The 26877-nt window shown below is 35.1% G+C and overlaps 1 protein-coding gene and 1 pseudogene across 2 annotated transcripts in view; both read left to right on the top strand.

The window, feature by feature from the left end:
• Dnaaf5 (Dynein axonemal assembly factor 5) overlaps positions 1-23427 on the top strand; it is a 141971-nt gene extending 118544 nt beyond the window's left edge. Inside the window, exon 10 of one of the 2 annotated variants that reach the window (XM_090407397.1) lies at positions 23233-23427. In XM_090407397.1, coding sequence (XP_090263523.1) covers positions 23233-23372 — 140 coding nt within the window. In that variant the 3' untranslated portion in view covers positions 23373-23427. The remainder of the gene's footprint in view (positions 1-23232) is intronic. The other variant, XM_090407398.1, reaches the window with a different exon arrangement.
• LOC150097151 (large ribosomal subunit protein uL6-like) lies at positions 4204-4784 on the top strand (annotated as a pseudogene).
• Positions 23428-26877: the final 3450 nt, after the last annotated feature.

Consider the following 26877-nt stretch of genomic DNA (forward strand, 5'->3'; position numbering starts at 1 on the left):
ATAACATCTCATTTCTCCTCAGTCTGAGAGCACAAATCTTCAGTCTGGCTTCATATTCAACATTCCATATATCAGTCAATCAAATCTGCTCACAAAAATTTAGATGTGGCTTGGCTAGTGCTTTATACCATGGTACTATTACCTTTTTATCCCTACTTATCAATATTCTTTGACTAAGTTCAACTGATAGAATACACTTTATATTGTCTTCTCTGGCCAAAGTGCGTGACTTAATACTTGGCACATTGCACTGACATCTACATTTTATCAGCCCAGAGCAATGACCTGTTCAAATCCTCCTGTAACATTACATCAGTGCTCTCCTCAGTCATCAGCAAACAATTGAATATTCTTTCTTAAATCTTTGAACTACAGGGGACGTCCAGAAAGTAATTTCCATTTTTAAATATTTTCACTGCCGCGCTGCAATCGCAATGCATGCATGCTGAGTTCGTTGATTCATTAGCAAGGTGTTGGTGCCATTTTCAGACATTCTCGCAGTGCATACACTTCTTGGTGTGTGTTTATAATGTCTAAGAAAATCGAATCACCCGCTGCATGTGAAATTAGGTCATTTATCCATTTCTTGAATGTGAGGAACGTTAAAGCAGCTGAAATTCATTGGCAAATTATTGAGGTTTATGGAGAACGTGCAATGAGTGATTCAATGGTACGAAGATGGGTAAGACTTTTTAATGAAGGAAGGAAGGACAGGTGTGTACAATGATGAAATGGAGCAGGCAACCATCTTTATTGACTGACGATTTGGACTAAGGCTTAATGTCCACCCACACACAGCCGGCATAACACAACAACTTCTCGCCACCTTTGGCTGGGAACAATTCCATCATTCCCCATATACTCCTGACCGCATGCCAAGCGACTTTCACCTGTTCAAACATCTGAAATCTTTCCTTGGTGGCCGATGGTTTCAAGACGACAGTGAGGTCAACGAAGCAGTCAATAGTGGTTTGCTTCACAGGTGGCAACCTTCTACAACGAAGGTATACAACTCTTGGTGCCCAGTTATGATAAGTGCCTGAACAATGCCGGAAATTATGTAGAAAAGTAGTGAAAGATGTCTACTTTGATTTCCAGTAAAGTTTTTTTTGTAAGTATATTTTTGTTTCTCTGACAGCCCATCAGAACTTACTTTCTGGATATCCCTCGTGTATCATTAATATATAAATTAAACACACATAAATTGGTAGACAGATTAGATTGGCTGAGTGATTAGCATATCTGTCTCTCTTTCAAACCAACAAGTTCCACTTTCAAATCCCATTGTGGGCATGGATGTTTTGTGGTTGTCTTTAGGGAGATGAATTTCATTTTTTATACTTGGGATCAAACACACATTATTACTTATCGGAATCATGAAGTGGCTTTAAAAAATTTTGTTTGGTGTCTAGAGCATGGTTTCTAGATTATGAAAAAAATAAATAAAAAAATAATAATTACAAAAAATAAAATCTAGTCCATCTGTGGTACCAATGTAGGTTTGCAATGGAAATCAGTCACACCTAAAAAAAAGAGGAGCCCCAGAACAGAATCCTGTGATAGAATGCTTTGTCACATTTCCCTTTCAAAACATTGTTATAGAAAACTGAAGATAAAGATATTATAAATGCCTGGAGTAATTACTTTGAAAGATTACTGGATGAAACAAGAAGTGACAGAGCAATGGTAAAAAATAGTCAAGAGAAATGTACACATAGAAATTCTTGAGATAAAAGCATGAAAAACATGAAATGTTGAAAGGCAGCTGGCTCAAACTTGGCTGTGTTGCATAATTCACATGGCCTGGCAACAAGATCAAATCCCAGATGATTGGAGTAGCACTCTCACAATACCCATTTATAAAAAGAGAAATAAAACAGAATGTGAGAATTACAGAGAAATTTCTGTATTGAATATTCCAGTAAGATTTATGTAAGCATACTTGAGAAGAGGCTAAGAAAGATTGTGAAAGAGAAATTTGGAGAAGAACAAGTTGGGTTTAGGCCAAGTACAAAACAGTTGAAAAATCATGGGAATATAACAAAGATCTGTATTTGAGATTATAGATCTGGAAAAGGCATATAACAAAGCATACCAATAGAAAAGCTGTTCAAAACACTGCAGTTATATGGTGTAAATGTTACATTTTATCAAGCATCCTATTGCCAGAATTTTTTGTTGAACAATGAAGTCAAGGGCATTATCAGCTCTTTTGCTCATTTCTTTAACATTTCAGCCTTATTAGCATCAAGCTTAAAATTCCAAACACTTCACATTTTTGAGCTTTCACTCTCTTCTCTTCTTCCCAGTTGTATTTCAGACTCCTCACCCCACAACATGAAATACATTGATAAACTTATTGAACATTGATGCTTTTTGCTTTGCTGCTTCAGCTTGGTCTCCTTTCATATGCTATTTTTTTCTTTTTCACTGTACTATCACCTTCTTAGTCTGAAAAACATGAAATGTTGTTTATTATGATATTCCTTGATATTCCTTATGCTGATGATGAGTGCCCTGTTTTCTATACACCTTCCCATAACATCCTTTTTCTCTGCTTGTATGATTATGCCAGGGCAGGTCACAGATTCATTCTCCTTAGTTTGTCATAGTCTCCTGCTTAGTAATTCCACAGACCTCTTTTGTTCAGTGTAGCTTGCACCTATCTAGCCACCTCCTATGATGATCATGTTTACTCTCACCAGCTGGTTACATTATTGTAAGTTCTTCTATTATCACGACATGAGATGTTATTATTAAATCTGACCACATATTGCTTCTATAACATTTTGTGTAATATTATTCTTAAGTAATTCAAGGAACTCATTCTCCTAACTAACACATTTGTTTCCTACTTCTATTCAAAATCTTAGAGTTAAAATTACTCATTGTTCATCATCATCATCACATTCCTGCCATGTACCCTCAAGGGGTGTACAGGATATGACAGTACTACATGAAAAAATTACATCATTACTAACTTCCTATCTACAATTTTCCTCCAAATCAGTCTGTTACTTGTCAAGACTCCAACATTATCAGATCTTATATTTCTATCGTCTAAGGCACTTTGTACCGTATCAATCCACCTATATCTTGGTCTTCCTCTGGGTCATTTTCCTGCCAACCTGGCAGAGAACACTTGTTTTCTAATCTTTCCTCTCCCATTCTATTTAAGTGACCATACCACCTGAGATGTCATTTGCATATCACTCAAATCTCATTTGCCTGAACATTTCACATTCATCATGCTTCTTCAAAGTTTCACAAGGAATGAATGCAGCTGTTTTGAGATTATCAATCATATCCCCTCCACCTTTCATCCCCCATCTTCTTAAAAATTGCTACAACCATTATGTTCTATTCTCATCATACTATCATTCTCTGTAGTCCTTTCTTACATTTCTTCACCCTATCATTCCACAAGAAATTTGACTTCATGATTCCTGTCGAGGTCATCCCTGAACCCTTGTCTCTCAGAAGAGGACAAGAGGCCACTCCTGGAAGTTGTGTAAATGTGTGGTTAACAAGGATATGAAGACTTGTTAATTTTTTAAGTTTTAAAAGAGGTATACTGTGAGTAGACATATCGATACAAAATTAATAATGGAAAAAACTCACGTACAAAGATTATTTAATAGTATAATTTTCGCCTGTGTATGTCACAGGCATCTTCAGTACATTAAGCTCAAATTAAACAATAACTGACAATTCTAGCTACTTAGGTGGCGCTTTTTGGAATTGTTAGTTATTGTTTAATTTGAGCTTAATGTACTGAAGATGCCTGTGACACACAGGCGAAAATTATACTATTAAATAATCTTTGTACGTGAGTTTTTTCCGTTATTAATTTTGTATTGTTAATTTTTTGCCTGGAGGGTGGTGAATGAGTGTCATGCATTGTCATAGGCATTTATGAGTGCTTTATCAGTAAATGAGTTTAAGGAGAAGCATGACAAGGCACCATGTGAATGATGGTTAGCATACACTTTCTGCAATGAGCGAGTCATTGGGCTCCATAAAGATATCTGTGTAATAATCATTGTAATAATTATTTTTCTTTCAGCAACATTGGTAAAGAATAAAGATATTAAGAAAGTTCTTGGTGGAATTTATGTATCAGAAAAACTACCATTGTTGATGAATGAAAATGATTGGGCTAATTCAGAATAATAAAGTTTGAATTATCTGCTTTAATCCAAAATGAAAACCATTTTGGCAAGTCACATAGTGAACATACCAAAAGGAGTTGAAGTGAAAGTCAAGTGATGCAGAGTTACTAAAGGGACTTCAGGCATGTGCAAGTTGATATGCAAGTAATTGGCAAAGATAAACTGCAAGTGCAGAAATGGTTTGGAATTCATAAGAAATTGGCCACTGTTTTCTGATACATAAATTCTATCTGATCATTGATTAAATTGATGCACTGTCTGCTCACACATTGAGAATGTGAACAAAGTGTGACTAAGAGTTTTCAATACAAGATACATTCAGTGTGTGCTCACTTTCCTATTAATGTAACTACCAGTGAGAATAATACATTACTGGAAATCAAGAACTTTCTGGGAGAGAAGTATGTGTGATGAGTAAGGGTGCAAACTGGAGTTACATGTAAAAATTCAAGCCAACAAAAGAATGAGTTGATTTTAGAAGGAAATAACATTGAGCTTGTTTCCCTATCAGCTACAAGAATTCAGCAATCAACCTTGGTAAAGAATAAAGATATTAAGAAATTTCTTGATGGAATTTATGTATCAGAAAAAACTACCATTGTTGATAAATGAAAGTGATTGGGCTAATTCAGAATAATAAAGTTTGAATTAAAACCACACACAGACACAGACAGACAGATAGATCGATTGATTGGTCCAGTAGTTAGTGTATCTGTTCTCCAGCCAAAGGCTGCAGATTCAAATCCTATCATGGGCATGGATGTTTGTGATTGTCTGCGAAAATACTAATGGTGTATTTAGTAGATAGGTAGGTAGTAGATGGCATTGATATAGATGATGCGGTTCACTGTAGTTGGTGGATTGAGCAGGGGAGATGGTAGAGTAGGTGTCCTCCCTTGATGAGTCTTTGGGCTCCTTGGAGGTGTTGTGTAATAATAACATTTATATCTGTTCGAGTCTACATTTCACTCTGAAAGCTTTTTTTCACTTCCTATTTCACAGTAACTAACTGGAATCAAGTGTAAAGAGCATAGTATTTTTAGGAAGGACAGAAAAGAGGAGGGGGATTACTACTAATGATATTAGATAATGAGTTGAGTCCAATAGTAGTAATAATATTCCATATACAGTGTGTTTTAAGCTACTTAGTATGAAGTGGAGGCTGCAGGATGAAATATGAGATGGGGGTGTTTTGTGAGTGATTAAATTATCTGAAAGTTGATTAGGTAGCAGAAGAAACTCATGATAAGGATGAAGAATGCATTTAATACTCTTTGACCTTAAGAAACTTGAGGTCATACAGTGTTAAATTTCATCATAGCACCAGAAGGGATCTCAGCTAAGGATGTGATTATTTTGCTACAAGTTGGTGATGATGTTCATGCTATACTGACACCTGGGTTGAAGTTAAATATATTAATGCTCCAATTATGGCAAGTTACATGCAGAACTACAAAGATGGAAATTATGACAAACTCAGAAGAATGCTATGTTCGGTTCCATGGTATCATTTAATGAATGGGAAGGATATCAGCAGTGCATTGGAAGCGCTGAAAAGATGCTTAAATGATTCTCTATCTGATTGCATCCCTAGAGTGAAATGGTGCCCACCTTATTAAGTAAGAGGCTCATAAGAATATGATGACGTTGAAAGAAGATCGTGAGAAAAAGAGTAAGAGGAGCTATGAAATATATCAAGTACAGGCCATAAAAGTTATGAGTATTGTATGGAAAGCTAAGTCAGAGTGCTAAAAGAAATTGGCTATGCAGGCCAAGCTAAGGGCAATCAAAAGAATTTGATTATTATGCTGCAAGTAAAAGAAAGAATGATTGTGTGGAAGAATAACTTTACTGGATACAGATAGCATTTTTGTGTCACAAGTAGATGCACTTGTTCAAATAATGAGCACTCATTTTGCTAAGATCTATCTTGGTGTATGCAACATACACCAAGATAGATCTTACACTTTGCTTCCACTACACTGGATGAATTGACATAGAGGTACATGAGAGGATGTTTATAGAGCTGTTGCATAACCTGGATAAGAATTTGAATAGGGGCAGATAGGATATCAGCATATATCCCTAAGGAATGTTCAGCTGAACTGGTTAGGCCCCTTGACATATTTTTTAATATTTTTAGTGACTTTTTTTTAACACAAGACTGTGCTACTTCATAAAGGAGGTGATAGAATGCAAACATCAAACTATAGGCCTATCTGGTGTCAGGTGTTGTAGTTAAGTTTGGAGAAGCTTGTGAGAACTAGATTCCAGAATTGGGTTGACAACAATGGTGTTATCTTTGATGGCATGGATTTGCTAAAGGGAGGTCATGTTTTAGTAATCTACTTACTTATTACAATAAGGTGACTGCTTCCATGGACGAGGAGAAGGATACACAGTAATATACTTAGATTTTGAAAGGCTTTTGATAGATTACTGCATGATAAGTTGATAGTCAAACTAGAACGGAGGATATTAGATTGGTGCATTGGATTGGAGACTGGCTATCTGATAGGTATCAAGTTGTGTATGGGGGAGCGATATCCAGGAAAAGGAAAGTTACTAGTGGTGTGCTTCAGGGGTCTGTTTTAGGGCCATTGCTGTTTAACTTGTATATTAATGATATTGGTGAAGATTTGGATGGAGATATTCAGTTGTTTGCAGATGATGCAAAGTTGGGATGAACCATAAAGAGTAGAGATGTTGTGGCCTTACAAGAAGACTTTAATAAATTGAGTGATTGGGCATGGGAATGGGGATGTGAGTTCAATGTTGCAAAATGTAAGGTTTTAAAATTTGGAAAACAAAAATGGGATGCAGAATTTATGCTTGGTGAGGATATATTGTCGGAGGTGGAGGAAATAAGAGATCTGGGGGTGATAGTGGATAAGGATCTGAAATTTAGGGGACGCATAGCCAAGATTGTGATGACAACTCAAAGGCTTCTGGGAATGATGCGGAGAACACTGACTTGTAGAAGTAGGGAGATTCTTGTTCCGTTGTATAAGGCTTTGATTAGGCCACACATGGACTATTGTGCCCAGATTTGGTCATCTTGTTTTCAGAGGAACAAAGAGATGTTGGAAAGGGTCCAGAGGTGACTGACTAAGGTAGTTTCTAACCTCTAGAATGTCGAGTATGAGGAAAGATTGAGAAGATTCAACTTGCAGAGTCTGGTGAACAGGAGGAAGAGGGGAGATATGATAGAGACTTACAAGTTAGTAAGGGGTTTTATAGGATCAATGCTGGAGAGGTTCTACAGAAAATAGTGGGAGATCAGGGGAGAACCAGAGGTCATCCCTGAAACTGTATAAAGAGAGTGTGAGTAGGGGAGTGAGAAGCAGGTTTTTTTCATGCAGAGTTGTGAAATTGGAATGCCTTGGCTGAGAGTGTGGTGTCGGCAGAGAATTTGAGTGTGTTTATAGCACAGTATGATGAGCTGTGCGTATGATAAAAGGACCTCCATGGGGTCTTGGGTAATAATAATAATAATATGTTTGTAATTTAAGTTTCAGCTAGGAAAGATCCTACAGGAATGGAAAGAATGCATGATATCCTGTTGTACAAGGGTGATGCAGAAACTGATGTTGCTAACAACTGATCTGTTGGTATTTCATACCTCTGGAGTGGTGATGAAGATTTTAAAGAAGTTGTTGAGAACTTGCAGAAACAGACAAGATTGACAGACAAGTTATATTTTGCAGAAAACAGCAAGGGTTTATGCATACTTAAGAAATGTCATGTCTGAGCAACTTGTTCATATTTTATAGTAATATTATGACTGAGTTGGATGGTGAAATGGTAAGCTATGATACTTGGATTTATGGCATTTGATAGGATACCATATCAAAGGCTGTTACATAAACCAGTGGATTTTGGATTTGGAATAAACGGATCACTTACGAGTCAAAGCTAAATAACTGGGAGGAGAACTGATTGGTACTTCTGATCTAATGTCCAGTCCTCACTTTCACGTGGTGCATCCCATTAAGGTATCCACTGGGCACTGAATGAACAAGGATGGGCTAGCAATTTGGGACTTAGCCGACCAAATGTATTCTCTTTTGGCTTAAACTAGAAATATATATGATAGTATGACATAATGAGATTTCATGCTGGCTGGTGTGTCACTCAATTAAACAGCCCCCCCCCCATGCCCCGTGCTGTTTTTGTCAGGCCGAACAGTGAAAAGTCAGCTACTGGAACAAACTTAACATCCAGAAGAAGACCAAAAAACTTAATATCAGAAGAATTGAAGATGGAAACCATCAACATAAGGAATATTAATGGAAAGGAAATTAAATTTGCAGAAGAATTGCAAAAGCACCATGTGGACATTATTGGCATCACTGAAACAAAGAAGACAAAAACAGGTGAGGTCCTACTAAATAATATGTATAAACATTATATTCAGGCAATAACGATCAAGGAAAGGAAGGAGGAACAATAGCATTCAACACTAAACATGAAAATGAAATAGTTATATGGGTACTCTTCATAATGGAGAACTGGACAGTGAGAGTTATTTGTACTTGTGGTCCCAAAGAATGTTCTCCTAATGGTGAAGTGCAGGAATTTTTTCAGTCATTAGAGCAGAAAGTAGAAAAAGTTATCCTTGTTGGAGATCTAAATAGCTGCTTTGAGAGAGAGGGAAAATCATCCCCAGTTTGAGTCATTAGAGCAGAAATTAGAAAAAGTGGTCCTTGTTGGAGATCTAAACAGCAGAGTAGGAAATGAATCTCATCAAGCACATATAGAAATGATTTGGGAATATTTGGAGAAAAAGGCAAGGCTAATAATAATTGTAAGTACCTGCTGGATTTCTGCTCAGGATATGGATGAATCATTACTAATACTATATTCTAACATAAAGATATACACAACTAATTGACTATGTCATTGTTGATAGTGATATCTTCATGCAAGTTGAGAATACAAGAATGTACAGAGGATTTGAAATTGGAAGTGACCAATTTAGTTTTAAGTAGGATAAAAATGAATATCACATTGAAAATAAGTATGTGATGAAATTTTTCTTTGTATAAATGGATGAGTGCATCTAGTGAATGAGTCATAATCAATTCCATGAGGATTACAAGACCAGGCAAGGAGGGTGACTTGGTCAGTAAGGGTAGCAAAAGTGAAGTATGAGCAGCAGTCAGCTAATGAAGCCAAAAAGAATCCTAGGAAATTCTTTTGATATATAGCCAGCAAAAAAAAAAAAAAAGATTATGTAAGGATGACATTGAAGAAAATTATATAAGAACAGCTGCTGCTGAAGATGTAGTGGAGATATATAATGAGCAGTTCATAAAGGTCTTTCATTCTTATGAATGTGACATCATGGAGAGATTGAGAGTAGTTGATGGAGAGGAGAGACAGACTGTAAGTGAGCAAGAGGTATATGGGGAATTGAGCAAACTTGATGTTAATAAGGCTGTTTGACCCTTCTCTTTTATTTGCATGTGTGTAGATGTAAGTAGGCCAGTGTTTCCCAACATGGGATGTATGCCCAACAGGGGGACAATTAGCAAATGATATTGCATTCGTCACCTCATCACCGATATACTCAAAAAACTCACCATTGTCGGCGATAAATTGTCACTATTGCAACCCTGACTTTCCGAAAAAAAAAGCTGACATCACTAGTACAACAGTCAACATAAATACGGTATCAAGAAGAACTCTCAGAAAAGCAAAATGATGAGTCTATTAGAACTTTATTCAACATAAAAGGAACGATGGCATGGCTTTCTGATGAGACAGAAATGAAATACCAAAATTCAACTAGTTTTGCAAAAAAAAAAAAAAAAACTTTTGCCCTTCTCGTCATGTTATTTAGCTGAATGCGGATTTAGCTGTAAATGACTTGCTACTGAAAAAAAGAAATCATCTGGATATCACAAACCATGGGGATTTGAGATTGAAAATGACTAAATTAGTACCTCAAGTAAAAACTCTTTGCAGCAGACATCAAGCTCAGTGATCGCATTAACTTGGATTTTATTTTCCCGAGTTCAGTTCGATTTATGTTTTATAATATACAAAGTGTAATATAAAATTTATATTCATCGAAGAAAGTCAAATTAAAAACAATTTTACCTATGTTCCTTTTTTATTTCATCATCATCAGATTCCTGCCATGTACCCTCAAAGGGTGTACAGGATATGACAGTACTACATGAAAAAATTACATCATTACTAACTTCCTATCTACAATTTTCCTCCAAATCAGTCTGTTACTTGTCAAGACTCCAACATTATCAGATCTTATATTTCTATCGTCTAAGGCACATTGTACTGTATCAATCCACCTATATCTTGGTCTTCCTCTGGGTCGTTTTCCTGCCAACCTGGCAGAGAACACTTGTTTTGCTAATCTTTCCTCGCCCATTCTGTTTAAGTGACCATACCACCTGAGATTAGCTCTGCTAACGCATTCCTGGATGCTACCAATGTCAAGTTCTTTCCTAATATCCTCATTTTTAATATGATATTGCCATTGATGCCATCTGTTCACTCCTCTAATCTTTCTCAGGACTCTCATATCTGCAGTCTCTAGTCTTTGGTCAAGTATTTTACTTCTGACCCAGCTCTCAGATCCATAAGTTAAAACTGGTTTGAACACTGTCTTGTATACAGCTAATTTAGTGTTCCAACTAATTTCTCATTTATTCCATATGAATTTATTCAATTGACTTCCCACCATACCAGCTTTGCTGATTCTGTTGTCTATTTCTATATTTAATTTACCATCTTAGTAAAAATCGTGCCTAAGTAGCTGAAATGTTTTACTTGTTCCACAGGTTCTCCATTCACAACGCAGTTGACATTTTCAATGATTCTGCCTATTTTCATTGTCTTTGTCTTTTTATTGCTGACCTTCATACCATATCTATTACAACAGTTATTCAATTTAGTCAGAGAATCTTGCAGACTTGTAGCGGATTTATTTAGAAGTATAACATCATCCGCATAAAGCAAAGAGCTGACATTAACATCTCCAATTTTGATATCAGGTTAAATACCACTTTCCTTCATAATGTGATCCATATAGATAATGAATAACAGAGGGGATAATGTACATCCATGTCTCACACCAGATTTAACATTAAACCATCTTCCTGTACTTCCTTCAATTCTAACTGCTGACTTACAAATCAAGTAAAGACTATGTATTGCTTGATATAATGCCCCATTGACACCATATAACTGCAGCGTATTGAATAGCTTCTCTCTTGGCACCTTGTCATATGCCTTTTCCAAATCGACAAAACTTAAATACAGATCTTTGTTATATTCCCATGCTTTCTCGACTATTTGTCGTAAAGTGAAGATCTGATCCTGACAGCCTCTATTTGGCCTGAATCCAGCTTGTTCTTCACCAAGCTTTTCTTCCACAATTCTTCTCAACTATTTCTCAAGTATACTTGCATAGATCTTGCCAGGAACACTCAGTAGGGAAATACCTCTGTAATTCTCACATTCAGTTTTATTTCCCTTTTTATATATGGGTACTATGAGAGCTCTACTCCAATCATCAGGAATTCGTCCCTCTGTCCAGGCTTTCTGAACTATGCAGTGCAGCCACTGTAAGACTCTTGTACCACCATACTTCAGCATTTCTGGTTGAATATCATCTACTCCTGCTGCCTTTCCACATTTCAAGCCTTTGATGGCTTTTTCTACTTCAAGTATGGATATGTATTCCTGACTGCATGCCTGGTCAGTGTTTTTTATCACTGTGCTGTCATCACTGCTTGTTTCATTTAGCAGTTTTTCAAAGTAATTACTCCATACTTCAAGGATATCTTTTTCTCCCGTTTTCATGTCACCTTTATCATCTGTAACTCCTTTTACAGCACTCTTTCCTCCATTCCTAAGCTTCTTCAACAAACTCCAGAATATTTTGCCACCTTCTTGATATTTATTTTCTATATTCTTGCCAAAGTCCTCCCATGACTTTTGTTTAGCTAGTTTTACACACTGTTTAGCTTTCTTACATTTGTCTCTGTATTCTGTAAGAGTAAAAGCTGACTTATTTGCCAGGAACTTTTGATATGCTTTCTTTCTTTTCCTTCACTGCCTCTTTAACTTCCTGTGTCCACCAGGGAGTTCTGAATTTTTTATCCTTGCACACAACCTCGCCACATGCTTCTCTGGCAGAATAAATCAATGTTTTCTTCAGAGTTTGCCACTGAATCTCCAAGGTTTCATTCCTGTTCTCAAACTCTTTCATTTTCTTTTCAATAAACTTTCTGTATTTTAGTCTACAGTTCACATCTGAGAGCTGCTCAAATTTTATTCGCTTTAAAACTTTCTTACATGTTATTCTTTTCAATATGAAATTTAATTTTATCCTGCTCAAGACTAAATAGTGATCACTTCCAATTTCAAATCCTCTGTACACTCTGGTATCCTGCACCAGGGAGAAAACATCACTATCAACAATAACATAGTCAATGAGACTTTTCTTATTTCTAGCCCCTTTTCTCCATGTGAATTTGTGCACATTTTTATGTTGGAACATGTTAGTAATAACCAGTCCATGTCCTGAGCAGAAATCCAACACATATTTGCCATTATTATTAGCTTTACTCTTTTCTCCAAATTTTCCCAAAATATTTTTGTATGTCTCACAATCATTTCCTACTCTGCTATTTAGATCCCCAACAAGGACCAACTTTTCCTTTTTCATTGTGTCAGTTGCTTTTTCTAAAGCGTCAAAAAATTCCTCCACTTCTACCTTAGTAGAACCTTCTGTGGGACCATAGGCACAAATAAGTCTCATTGTCCAGTGTCCCATTCTCATATTTTCCCACATTACTCTACTTGAGACTGACTGCCATTCAAGAAGATTAGCCTCGTATTTTGTGTTGAATACTATGGTTACTCCTTCTTTTCCTTGATTGTCATTGCCTGAATATAACATTTTGTGTTTATTGCTCAGAAAGATCTCACCAGTTTTGGTTTTTTTGTTTCGGTCACCCCTATTATGTCGATCTGGTACTTATCTAATTCCTCAGCTAGCTCCATTTCTTTGCCATTCAGGCTTCTTACATTGATAGTACTGATCTTTAACTGAGTGATGTTGAGTTGGGGTTTGTTTTCAGATTTGTTCCAGTAACTGACTTTTCGCTGTTCGCCCTGGTTCCCTGGTGAAAACAACGGGGGCCTTGTTTAACCGGGCGACGCCCCAGCCGGCATGAAATTTTGTCATGTTGTACCATCATTTTTTATTTTGGTTTAACCAATAAAAATACAATTTGGTCAGGTAAATCCCAAATTGCCAGCCCATCCTCGTTCGTTCAGTATCAAAGTAGATACCCAACAGGGTGCACCACGAGAAGGTGAGGATTGGACATAGTTCAGAAGCCCTGGTCGGTTCTCCGCATTCCTTTAAAGGCTATGTGGAGGTCTCCTCTCAGTTATACGGCTTTGACCCTTAAGCACCCCCTTTTTTATTTAAAGTACATATTTATATTATACTTTTTCAGAACTTGGCTGACTATTATGCTTGGAGAGGGGGAGCATCAAAATCTTTGAGGTGGAGTATGATCCAAAAAATGTTGGAAAACACTGAAGTAGGCTTATAATTGTAATAATTTTTGGTTTGCTCAAACTTGGTAAGTGTATGCAGAGAGTGATTATGATGAGATTTTCTGAGTCCAAGTTATAATTTTTGTCAGTGTCCATACATCTCTGTCCACATTTTTACACCTCATAATCTGATTTTCATTACGGTTTGAAGCTATGTGAAGAAAGCAATTATTTTTTGTATGTACCTTGTGATTGTACAACTTGAGTCATTCAGTTGTAATTTATTTTTTTCCTTTTGCCTTATTTCCTTTTTGATTTCTTTTCTTTCTTCCTCCTTTTTTCTCTTCATATTTATGCTATATATATATATATATATATATATATATGACAGAATGATCATTGACTCGGTTAACATACATAATTTTATGAAAAAAATTGAATGACTAGAACCGAGATTTAATTAAAAAGGTTTTAATATAAACACACTACTAGTTTCGGCCTGTAACAGCCTTCTTCAGGTGACATTATAAAAGAAAAAACACTAAACATTGAGGGTTAAAAGACTATGAACAACATAGACAGTCTTTATACATAATTAGCATTAAAACGTTGTAGTTGTATTTGAAGCTGTTCTTTCATTTGTTGCATTGTTGGGAGAGTGCGTGCTTGCTGCATCACGTGAACGCCAATACATGATTACAGCTGAATGACTATCTGGGAGGTTGTAGCTTAAGTTGTTATTTAGATGAACAGGATTGAAGATGATTTCTCTCGATTCCACAATTTTTCTCTCTATTTCATCACTGCAACGGAAGATGTTTGTAGATTTTTCCCAGCAGACTTTGTGACTTTGGTTATCATCATTAGGATTAGCCGAGAAGAGGATATGACTTGATAATGCACTTGCTCGCTGTCTCTTGTAAGTAATGTCTCTCATGTGTTCTTCCATACGCATTTCTACAGATTTGTCTGTCTGACCGAAATAAGGAATATCGCAGTCACATAATATTTTATATACGCCAGGGTATTTGAGTTGATGATGGCAAGGTTTTGGGTGGCTAATTAAGGAACGGATCTTTGGAAGTGGAGTGAACAAGGTTCTGATATTGTATTTCTTTAGAACTTTTGCTAATTTATGTGAAACAGTACTTATGTAAGGAATAGATATATTGCTTTTGAATCTATTTGTTTCTTCTGAAAGAATATCGGACACTAAACACACTCTCGCTTTTCTTTTTAATAAAAAAAGAACCATAGCTGAAATACTGGAAGAATCTCTAGATAATGAAAGTTGGCATACCTTTAATACATACTGTGAATCTCAAGCAGCCAGAATACAATATAATAACAAAGTAAATCTTATAAGAAAATTTGAAACGTTAAAGAGATTACAAAATAATAGGAACTCAAAACCACACATCAATATTGACAAAGTCGTTATCAACAAATCCTCCTATATACTTTCAGATGTAGAACAAAGCATCCTTAGTAAAGGTCTAAACTTCATTCCTTCACCAAAATTAATACCAAAGGAGACACTACTTACAAAAATAGAAAAAGCTGCTTCTTCTCTCCCTCCACAAGATGCAAACCTTCTACGTATTGAATCAATCTTTATTATCAATAACACAAAACCACCTGCAGACAACATTACTTCAACTGAACGCAAAGCTATTAAAAGTTTAAAAAACAACAGAGATATAATCATCCTCCCTGCAGATAAAGGAAATGCAACAGTCATCCTGAACTCCGAAGATTACAAGAATAAAATGATCGAATTACTACATAATGATACCTACTCAATACTTGAGAGAGATCCAACTCGTGAACTTCAAAATCGTACAAACAACTTATTAAAAACAACAACTGAATTATCCCGAAACGTCCGTTTATCTCTACGCTCTCTCCATCCGTTAATTCCTCGCATATATGGTGTTCCTAAAATCCATAAAGAGAACACCCCATTACGCCCAATTGTAGAAGGTATCGATTCTCCTACATACAATCTTTCAAAATACCTTGCCAAATACCTCAAAAGTTTTTCAGGGAAATCACCTTCCTTTATCAAGAACACTACAGAATTTGTTACATACATCAAGGATATTACAGTTGATGAAAATGACATCATGGCTAGCTTGGACATAACTTCTTTGTTCACTAATGTCCCAACAGATGAAGTTCTAACATTACTCAAGGAAAAGTTATCCAAAAAAATGTTAGCCTTGCTTACACATTGCATCAGCTCCGGTTACTTCAAATTTCAAGATAATATATACAAACAAAATCATGGATTGGCTATGGGTAATCCTTTATCTCCTGTTCTTGCAAATATTTACTTAGAAGATTTTGAAACCAAGGCTATCTCTTCCTTTATTTTAACACCTAAAGTTTGGAAACGTTATGTGGATGATGTCTTCATTGTTTGGAGCCATGGACATGAATCCCTTATGGTTTTCCTCGAACATCTCAATAGCCGACATCAAAGTATTAAGTTTACTGCTGAGCTTGAAACGGATAATTCCTTGCCTTTTCTTGATGTCAAACTGACTCGCCCTTCTGCTGGTAAACTAAAAATATCGATATATAGAAAACCAACAGATATCTGCACAGTCAATCCCATCATTTCCCTCCTCATAAGCTTGGAATAATTTCCACCTTGGGACATAGAGCCCGTTCTCTTCTTGATGATCCAAATGAACTGCTTACAGAAATAAACCATCTGAAAACTTCTTTCGAAGTTAATGGATATTCCAAGAAAATCATTAACAAATTCCTTCTTAATCCTCCCAGACATCACTCAGAAGAAACAAATAGATTCAAAAGCAATATATCTATTCCTTACATAAGTACTGTTTCACATAAATTAGCAAAAGTTCTAAAGAAATACAATATCAGAACCTTGTTCACTCCACTTCCAAAGATCCGTTCCTTAATTAGCCACCCAAAACCTTGCCATCATCAACTCAAATACCCTGGCGTATATAAAATATTATGTGACTGCGATATTCCTTATTTCGGTCAGACAGACAAATCTGTAGAAATGCGTATGGAAGAACACATGAGAGACATTACTTACAAGAGACAGCGAGCAAGTGCATTATCAAGTCATATCCTCTTCTCGGCTAATCCTAATGATGATAACCAAAGTCACAAAGTCTGCTGGGAAAAATCTACAAACATCTTCCGTTGCAGTGACGAAATAGAGAGAAAAATTGTGGAATCGAGAGAAATCATCTTCAATCCTGTTCATCTAAATAACAACTTAAGCTACAACCTCCCAGATAGTCATTCAGCTGTAATCATGTATTGGCGTTCACGTGATGCAGCAAGCACGCACTCTCCCAACAATGCAACAAATGAAAGAACAGCTTCAAATACAACTACAACGTTTTAATGCTAATTATGTATAAAGACTGTCTATGTTGTTCATAGTCTTTTAACCCTCAATGTTTAGTGTTTTTTCTTTTATAATGTCACCTGAAGAAGGCTGTTACAGGCCGAAACTAGTAGTGTGTTTATATTAAAACCTTTTTAATTAAATCTCGGTTCTAGTCATTCAATTTTTTTCATAAAACTATATATATATATATATATATATATATATATATACCATTATCATTTTATTTGCTTCCTGCCCTTTACAGATTGTACAGAATGTCACAAACACCAGCAAATAAACATAGATATTCAGATGAAGAGGATATTAGAGAATTTAAGAATACTGGACTGAAAAATTTGGTATGATTAAGAAAGATAATAAAGCATTATGCATTTGCATTTTATGTTCCGAATCAGTTGTTTGTAGTACTTCTTCTATAAAGAGAAATTTTGAAATTGTTTGTAAGAACTTAAGCAATAAAAGTGAGCAAGAACAAAGAGAATTAATTTCTTGTGAACTGAGCAAGACAAAAAAAAAACATCCGATCTTTGATGAAATTTATTTCAGGTAGGCCTAGTTCTAACTTAGTTGCTGCTAATTGTGAGGTTTCAAAAGTTATTGCCCAATATGGAAAACCACTCAGTGATGGGGAGTATATTAAAGAAGCATGGCTAGAATGTGCTCCTTTCCTTTTTGACAATCTTTCAGAAAAGGTAAAAATTATTCAGTGCATTAAAGATTTGCCTGTGAGTAGAAAAACAGTTAAGGATACTTAAATTGGAAAGGAATACAGTGGAACAATTAATAAAAGGTTTGTTCGTGTGAGTTCTTTTCTATTTGTGTTGATGAGAGCACAGCCATTACACCATCAGCTACGCTACCTGAGCATACACTGGGGTTGAAATATGTAAAGCAGCTATGAACGAATTATCTATTCGGAAAATTGATATTTTAAAAGTGGTATCTGTCAGAACAGATAGTGCACCCAGCACGATTGGTAAGGAAGCAGGATTTGTAAATCTGTTTGAAAAACATGTTGGTCATCCACTGATAGGCTTCATTGCATCATAGGAGATTATGTGCAAAAGCTCGTCTAAAGGAACTATAAGAAACGATGCAAACAGTAACCAAGGTTGTTAATTACATTTCTGCACATGCTTTGAATAAAAGTCAATTTCATAGTCTGTTGAATGAGGTGGATTCGGTATACAAAGGTCTAATAATGTACAACACTATTCGTTGGCTTAGTCGAGGTCTTGTTCTGAAATGATTTGTTGAATGCCTGGATGAGATAAATCTCTTTTTGACTAATCAACAAATGTCTTATAAAGAAATTTATGACATCGTGTGGGTTTGTAAACTGATGTTTTTGCAGATTTTTGCAAACATTTAAATGATTTGAACCTTAAACTACAGGGCTCCGGTAAGATTCTTGATGTTATATATGATATAAAGACATTTGAAATGAAACTAGGAGTTTTTAAGAGGGATGTAGACAGTGAGAGATTTAGATCTTTTCCAAACCTAAAGAAATTTATCAATGATCTCCAAAAGGATGACAAACCAGACTGCCAATATCTTCAAAAACTATTTTTAAATGTCATTGTGTCAAGTGTTGAGCAGTTCTCTCTAAGATTTGTTAAGTTCAGAGAATTAGAAGAGACTGCAAAAATAAATTAAGTTTCCAGACACTATAAAACTGGATGAATTAAACTTGCAGATGTTTTCATGGATAAATATGGATGATTTTCAAAGCAGCTCAATTTGGAGGCAGAAATTTGTTGACCTCAAAGTTGACTTGGAAAATATTGTAAAGGAGTGATTAGAGATGGGAGTAACAGAGAGAAGTGCAGAAAACGAGGTACTAAGGACTTGAAATACTATTCCAGAAACTTATGTATGTTTCGAAACCCTTGCAACAGCAGGAAATCCATTTTTGCATTTACATATTCTTGTGAATCATTGTTCTCAGTGATGAACTTTAAGTCTCGTAATAGGTGTAGCCTTACAGATGAAACTTGTTTACCCTAACCTGACCACTGGTTAAAAAAGAAAAAAAAACAATAATAATAAATAAAAAATTATACACAAATATACATTAATTAATTAACAAAATAAAAAATATATATATACATACATACATATATACATATACATACATATATACATATACACATACATACATATACATACATACAATAGGACCCCTGTATCTGTGGTTCGATATCTGCGGTCAACCCCAGTCCAAAGATATTAACATACAAAAGGTCAACTAAAATTTCATAGTCTCTACAAACGTTTGGCTTTGAAATAATCTTGGATCTAATATCCACTTTGTTTATGTAATTTTACATCGCCGAAATGAAGCCGTATTCACCTTTAAACAAAGTGTCCTAACAATTTGCTTCATTGAGCAAGTGCTGAAGAAGGAGTATAAAATTATTAACCAAATGTTTATGAAAAATGGTTACAACAACAAAAAAATAAAAACAGTTCTCAAGATCCTCCACAATAATACCATTAAAAGCCAAAAAATTACAAGAATGCCCTAGCCATGCCATACCATACATTAGGAGAATATCAGAAAAAATATAAAACACTACAACAGTCAACCTTTAAACTTCCTACAAAATTAAAAAGTATACTCAGCTCATCAAACGATCCCCTTCCCTACTGTGCCCACCCAGGGGTTTACAAAATTCAGTGCACCTGCAACCTACCCTACATAGGGAAAATAAGACTCATCATCCCAAACATGTCACAGATTCAACTGGAAAGGCACCAAACCATTTGAACTTTCTTTCAAACCATTTGAAAGAAATGGTTTGAAAGAAAGTTCAAGGAAGCTTGTGAAATGCTGAAACATCATCCAAATTCAACAAGAATGATCGATTAGTAATTCCAAGAATCTGGATGACCCATCTGCAACCTATATAGCATCCAGAACATTAGGGCAGAACCCAAACACAAGAAAACCTTGATATAAGAGGACTGTAGAGATGTAGTTAATATAGTTCCACTATAACCTGATTATTTTTATTTATTTATTTTTTATCATTAGTATAATATTATACTTATTACGAGAGCAGGCTGAAAAGTTCTGATAAACACCTAGAACAAAAATGATATTAAAGCAACTCTTCTTACATATCCTAAAAAGAAAGAACAAATTATTACAATTTGATGTAACATGGAGGTTAAAGGGTTTTAAGATATTTTCTTTCTTGTGGTTATATCAGTTGCTTTAATATCATTTTTGTTCTAGGTGTTTATCAGAACATTTACCCTCCCTCCTCATATATGTATAAAAATGTATTTTATTTTGATAATTAATTTATATTTGTGTATAATTTTTTATTTATTATATTGCTTTTTTTCTTTTTTTTTCATCGGAGGTCAGACTAGAGTAAATGATTAATAATTATAAGAAAAGAATTATTCCAATGTGTATTTTTGTCTCCATAAATTCTTCACAATGAATATTACAGCTGAAGAGATTAGAAAGATACCTTCATTAGCAGGTATCTTTCTAATCTTCAATGAGCTAACACAATCTTCAAGAATGTGTTAGCTCATTGTGTGATCCCATTTAAGCAACCAAACTATCTAATTTAAGATGGTTTGGTTGCTTAAATAGAATGAAAGAGGAAATGTTGGCAAAATAGGCATTTGATGTCAGGAAAAAAGACCCAGAGGAAGCCTAAGATCTGGTGGACTGATGTAGTTAGTAAGAGTATTAGAAGACTGAATGTAATATCTGACAGCAATTGTAGACCTGATAATAAATAACAAACTAATTTGGAAGAAAATTATTGATGATAGATAATAATGATAATAATCAATAACAGTAATAATGTATTACTAAAAATATATGTTGGTAATAATAATGTGTATGTTCCCTTGAGATACATATCAGGAAGAAATGATGATGCAAGCTTGTTTGACACATAATTTAACATTAACTCATCATTCTGGATGAATATCCTTTTTCATCCTTATCCAGTTTACAGTGTTGAAATTATATGATACAATCAACTGAGGCATGTATTAATCAAAACCGCTTTAATCAAGTAAGATTATTCAAGAATGTGAGTGAATTTTTTACTCATCTTTTCATTACAAATGATGAAGAACTTAAAGATATCATTTTTATATCGATTTTACAAAAGTGATATAATTTCTCTAAAGGAGGAAAGTGATGTATAAAGTATTCTTTTGAAATATTTTACAGTTTTATTTATTTATTTTTTTAATCATGAGTTTTAATGACATAAGCTACTTATATCCAGGGTGGCCATAAAATAACTTTCCCTCTTTGGAGGCATCTGTAGCTAAAACCAATAAACGGAATGAGACCAAATTTTATATTGAGACTTTTGAAGGCATGGAGAGATGATTTCCACAAAAAAAAATATTTAGTACCAAAAGTCGTGGATAGGGGAAATTTTGGCACAGGTGGAGCTGAAAACAAGCAGATAATTACATTAAAGGCAGATAAATGGAATAATAACATTTCGATGGTGTAAGCGACAGCTGCATCATCACTCATTCCAGCTGGATATGTGGAGCGTTACGATGATGATAATAATAATAATAATTAAATTAAAACAACAACTTGCGAGAGAGACACAGAAATTAATGTAGTGATTGAACTCACAGGAAATAATGTTTTATTCATCAGAATCGGAATCCCCTGGACCACATACACGATTTCATTGTGTAGCAACGTCTGTTACTGTCTCTTCTTGCACTGCTTTCTGTCCTCTGCCATGCCTAACTCCTAGTGATCCAGTTTCTTCAAACTTCTTGATCATAGCTCTCAGTGCTACGGCTGACATAGGACCTGTATGCAGGTTATGAAGCCTTCTAAATTCCTGAAGGGTCACTACGGCATTGCACTGTTTAAGGTAAAACAACTCTTAACAAATAAAGCACGCTGAGTGAGGCAAGGTAGGATGCATATTGAGCACAATTCGTCAGTCATTCAAATAACTGCCTCAACGTTCCCAATCCCTTTTCAAGTGGAATTGGTCGCGCCGCTGTCACGTACGCACAGTAAAATTTGCATAATCCTTTTTACCTGCATTTACTGCAAATATTTGACTGCTTTCAGCTCTGACAGCACCAAAATCTTCCCTATCGGCAACTTTTGATACTAAATCTTTTTTTCACAGAAATCATCTCCCCATGCCTTTAAAAGTCTCAATATAAAATTTGGTTTCATTCCGTTTATTGGTTTTAGCTACAGATGCCTCCAAAGAAGGAAAGTTATTTTATGGCCACCCTGTACACACACACACACACACACACACACACATGTATATATTTATATATGTATCATCATCAGCCATTGTTGATCTGCTGCTGGATGAAGGCCTTTCCAAGATTACTCCAAAACTCTCTGTCCATGGCTCTCTTTTTCCATGTCACTTCTGCAAATCTGATGATATCATCAATCCACCATGATTTAGGTTGGCGTTGTGATCGTTTTTCCTCTCGTGGAATCCAATCCAGTACTTCTTTTTGTCCATTGTTGATCTTGTCTTTCTTCGAGCAATATGTCCAGCCTATTGCCACTTCAAATGTTTCACTCTTCCTATGATGTCAGAGACTATGGTTTGATTTCTTATCCATTTATTCCTTTTGTGATCCAATCTTGTGATACCAAGCATACTTCTTTCCATACCAAATTGTGTTCTTCTTAATTTTTGAATTTCCTTTCCATTTAGTGTCCATGTTTCACAGCCATATTCTCTTCAAGCATAATGGTAGTTAGCATTTGAATATTCAATGTAATTTTCTAAATTCTTTCCACCCAAGCATCATGTGCCTTTTAATTTCATCCATGATATTTTGTTCCATTGATATCTGTTGTCCTAAGTATATATATATAATGATCTACTTGTTTAATTTCCTCATTATTGATTTTTATTATTTCTGGTATATATATTATTATATATATATTATTATATATATATATATATATATATAAAATCACATTTACCTTTTCAATGACTAATCACTATTTACTTATCTGATTTACCTATTTAGATATATCAGGTAAGAACAATTTTGACAGATTAAAATATAATAGCTATTCCATATAATTGTGACTAATTTGTTTTTAACTTATTTCAGATTTGTTGAAAGAAATTGCCTTTGTTAATCCTTCGCTTTTGCTTCAGGAAGTACAATCTGCTAGACAAAATCACAGAGGGATCAAGTTTTGTGACCAGTTAATTGAGCATATTCAGACATTAAGGATTGGTGATCAGTAGTTAGTAATCAAAAAGAGTTTTACTAAATGTATTCAAAATAAATATATTTTGAATTGAAAAATAGTGTTATTTTATTTCTTTCCTTTATTACAGTGATCTCTCATTTATCCAGAAGAAAAGCTATTCAAAACACTGCAGTTATATAGTAAATAGAACACTATACAAAGCAGTATGTACTGTACACTTAAGTTGTAAATTAGGAATCAGTATTGAAGAATGTTCAGGAAGATGGTTTGATGTTAAATCAGATGTAAAACAAAGGCATACACTCTACTGATTCATCATCTGTGTACATCGTATGAGAGAAAGTTGCATTAAACTTGATATCAAAATCAGAGATATTAAAACACAGATCTTTATTTTATGCAAATGATGTTATGCTCTTAAATAAATCTATTACAATAATCTGATCTCTTTAACTGAATTGAATAACTGCTGTAACAAACTTCAGATAAAAAGTTAACAAAAAAAAAAAAAAAAAAACTGAAAATATTAGGCATAATTTTTTTGTGAAGATGGCCGATTAAATTTGGAAATGGACAATAGAAAAGCAAACTGAAACATTGAACTAGCAATAAATCAAAGGGTGTTCAAACCAGTCAGTCCTTGAATGGGTTAACTGACCTAAATTGTTTTCTTAACATAACATTATAACTGAGAGATCACTATAATTTTTATTAATATACTGTACAAACAAGAGAGCCTCGGTAGCTCAGTCAGTATAGACGAAGCCCCTTGGTTGTAAAGATCTGGGTTTGATTCCCATCAGTGATGTGAGAAACCTTTATCTGGTCTCTTTCAACTAAAGGTGAGTTAACTGGTTTCATACGGAGGTAGAGGATTTTTCTCCTGGAAAGTTGGGTTTTTCTTCCCTCAGAACAGGCAAACTGGGCAGTAGAACACATGCAATTTACAAACAAGAATACCTAAAGGCATAGGGATAACCACTTTATCCTCATATTATGGTTAGGAAATCCAAGGATACTTGGAAGACTGTGGATGCTTATGTGCATGTTAAAGCCACTGATAAAATAGAACTGTACAAACAAAAGTAAAGATGCAAAGAATCATATTTAATATAGCTTTGACCATTGGATTTAAGTTTGTATCAAATAAAAATTCATTTTTATCTCCATGGTTGAATGATTTATGTTACCCATTTGGAAAATAGATCTGGTTCAAATGTTGACTGTGTTGACAGGAATATTAAAACATTTTTGAGGCAGTACTGGGGGACTACCATATCTCCATTCTTAGATGGAGATATGGTAGTCCCCCCCCCCAGGAGACTCAGGGTTTCCTTTTCCAAAAGCAAGAAACCAATCAACGAAAACCTTCATATACAGATGTAATGATAAAAAACTGCTGACTTATCTGGATAACACTTCTGCTCTCCAACCATAGCACAAATCCCACTGCTGCTATGGATGTTCGTGAGTGCTTTAAGTGGCATAATTCATATTTGTCAACTTCAAATTCTTCTCATCATCTTCTGAAAAATCATCTTCTAAATCACCAAAGCTATTCTCAGTGCCTTCATTTTCATCCAGATTTATCTTTTTCTGATGTCCTGAAGTTGAGGTGCAAACTTTGCTTACACTTTGATAAAGGATTAAACCAAGGATATAATTTCTTGGCATCTTTAATTTATAATATAACCAAGTGGTAAAACTTCCAACAGATGGCTAAATGTATCATATAATTAAGGCATAAATGATAGAAAAACTGTAATTCATGACCATTGGCCAGGATTCCAGATGTCAAATAATTTCTAAGTTGAGATACATGAACACGAATTATAAATTTGAACCAAACCCAGATTGCAAATTTCACTACTGTTTATCTTCATTTCCATGAAGATGAACACTGAAATAACATCTAATTTTTGTACTGGTATTGTAAATTAATATTCTTTAATTAAAATTTCAATTAATTAAAAACTCCATTTAATTAAAACTTTAATTATACCTGAGAGGAGACCTCCACATAGCCTTTAAAGGAATGCGGAGAACCGACCAGGGTTTCTGACCTATTGTCCAATCCTCACCTTCTTGTGGTGCACCCTGTTGGGTATCTACCTGGATACTGAGCGAACGAGAATGGACTGCCAATTTGGGATTTAGCTGACCAAATTGTATTCTTATTGGCTTAAGCCAAAATACAAAATGATGGTACAACACGACAAAATTTCATGCTGGCTGGGGCATCGCCTGGTTAAACAAGGCCCCCGTTGTTTTTGCCAGGGAACCAGGGCGAACAGCGAAAAGTCAGCTACTGGAACAAATCTGAAAACGCACCCCAACTCAACATCACCAGAGTTAAAGATCGGTACTATCAACGTAAGAAGCCTGAATGGCAAAGAAATGGAGCCGGCTGAGGAATTAGATAAGTACTAGATTGACATAATTGGGGTGACTGAAACAAAAAAGATTTGTTTCAGTCACCAAAAGGGAGATCTCTTCGTGAGATCTCAGAAAGCTCTCACAAAAACTGGCAAGATCTTTCTTAGAAATAAATACAAAATGTTATATTCAGGCAATGTCACTCAAGGAAAAGAAGGAGTAGCCAAAGTATTCGATAATTAGCCACTAAATACGAGGCTAATCTTCTTGAATCGCAGGCAGTCTCAAGTAGAGTGATGTGGGCAAATATGAGAATGGGGAACTGGACAATGAGACTTATTTGTGCCTGTGGTCCCACAGAAGGTCCTACTAAGGTAGAAGTGGAGGAATTTTTTCATGCTTTAGAGAAAGCAACTGACACAATGAAAAAGGAAAAGTTGGTCCTTGTTAGGGATCTAAATAGCAGAGTAGGAAATGATTGTCAGACATACAAAAATATTTTGTGAAAATTTGGAGAAAAGAGCAAAGCTAATAATAATGGCAAATACCTGTTGGATTTCTGCTCAGGACATGGACTGGTTATTACTAACACCATGTTCCAACCTAAAAATGTGCACAAATTCACATGGAGAGAAGAGGCTAGGAATAAGACAAGTATCATTGACTATGTTATTGTTGATAGTGATGTTTTCTCCCTGGTGTAGGACACCAGAGTGTACAGAGGATTTGAAATTGGAAGTGATCACTATTTAGTCTTGAGCAGGATAAAATTTAATTTCATATTGAAAAGAATAACATGTAAGAAAGTTTTAAAGCGAATAAAAGTTGAGCAGCTCTCAGATGTAAACTGTATACTAATATACACAAAGATTATTGAAGAAAAAATGAAAGAGTTTGAGAATAGGAACCAAACCTTGGAGATTCAGTGGCAAGCCTTGAAGAAAACCCTGATTGATTCAGACAGAGAGGCATGTGGTGAGGTTGTCTGCAAGGAAAGAAAAATCAGAACTCCATGGTGGACACAGGCAGTTAAAAAAGGCAGTGAAGGAAAAGAAGAAAGCATATGAAATGTTCCTGGCAAATAAGTCAGCTTGTGCTTTTAGAGAATACAGAGACAAATGTAAGAATGCTAAACACTGTGTAAAATTAGCTAAACAAAAGTC

This window comes from Typopeltis vanoorti, chromosome 17, assembly GCF_054136105.1.
Source record: "Typopeltis vanoorti isolate ZY-2024b chromosome 17, IOZ_Tvanoo_1.0, whole genome shotgun sequence".
Classification (NCBI taxonomy): domain Eukaryota; kingdom Metazoa; phylum Arthropoda; class Arachnida; order Uropygi; family Thelyphonidae; genus Typopeltis; species Typopeltis vanoorti.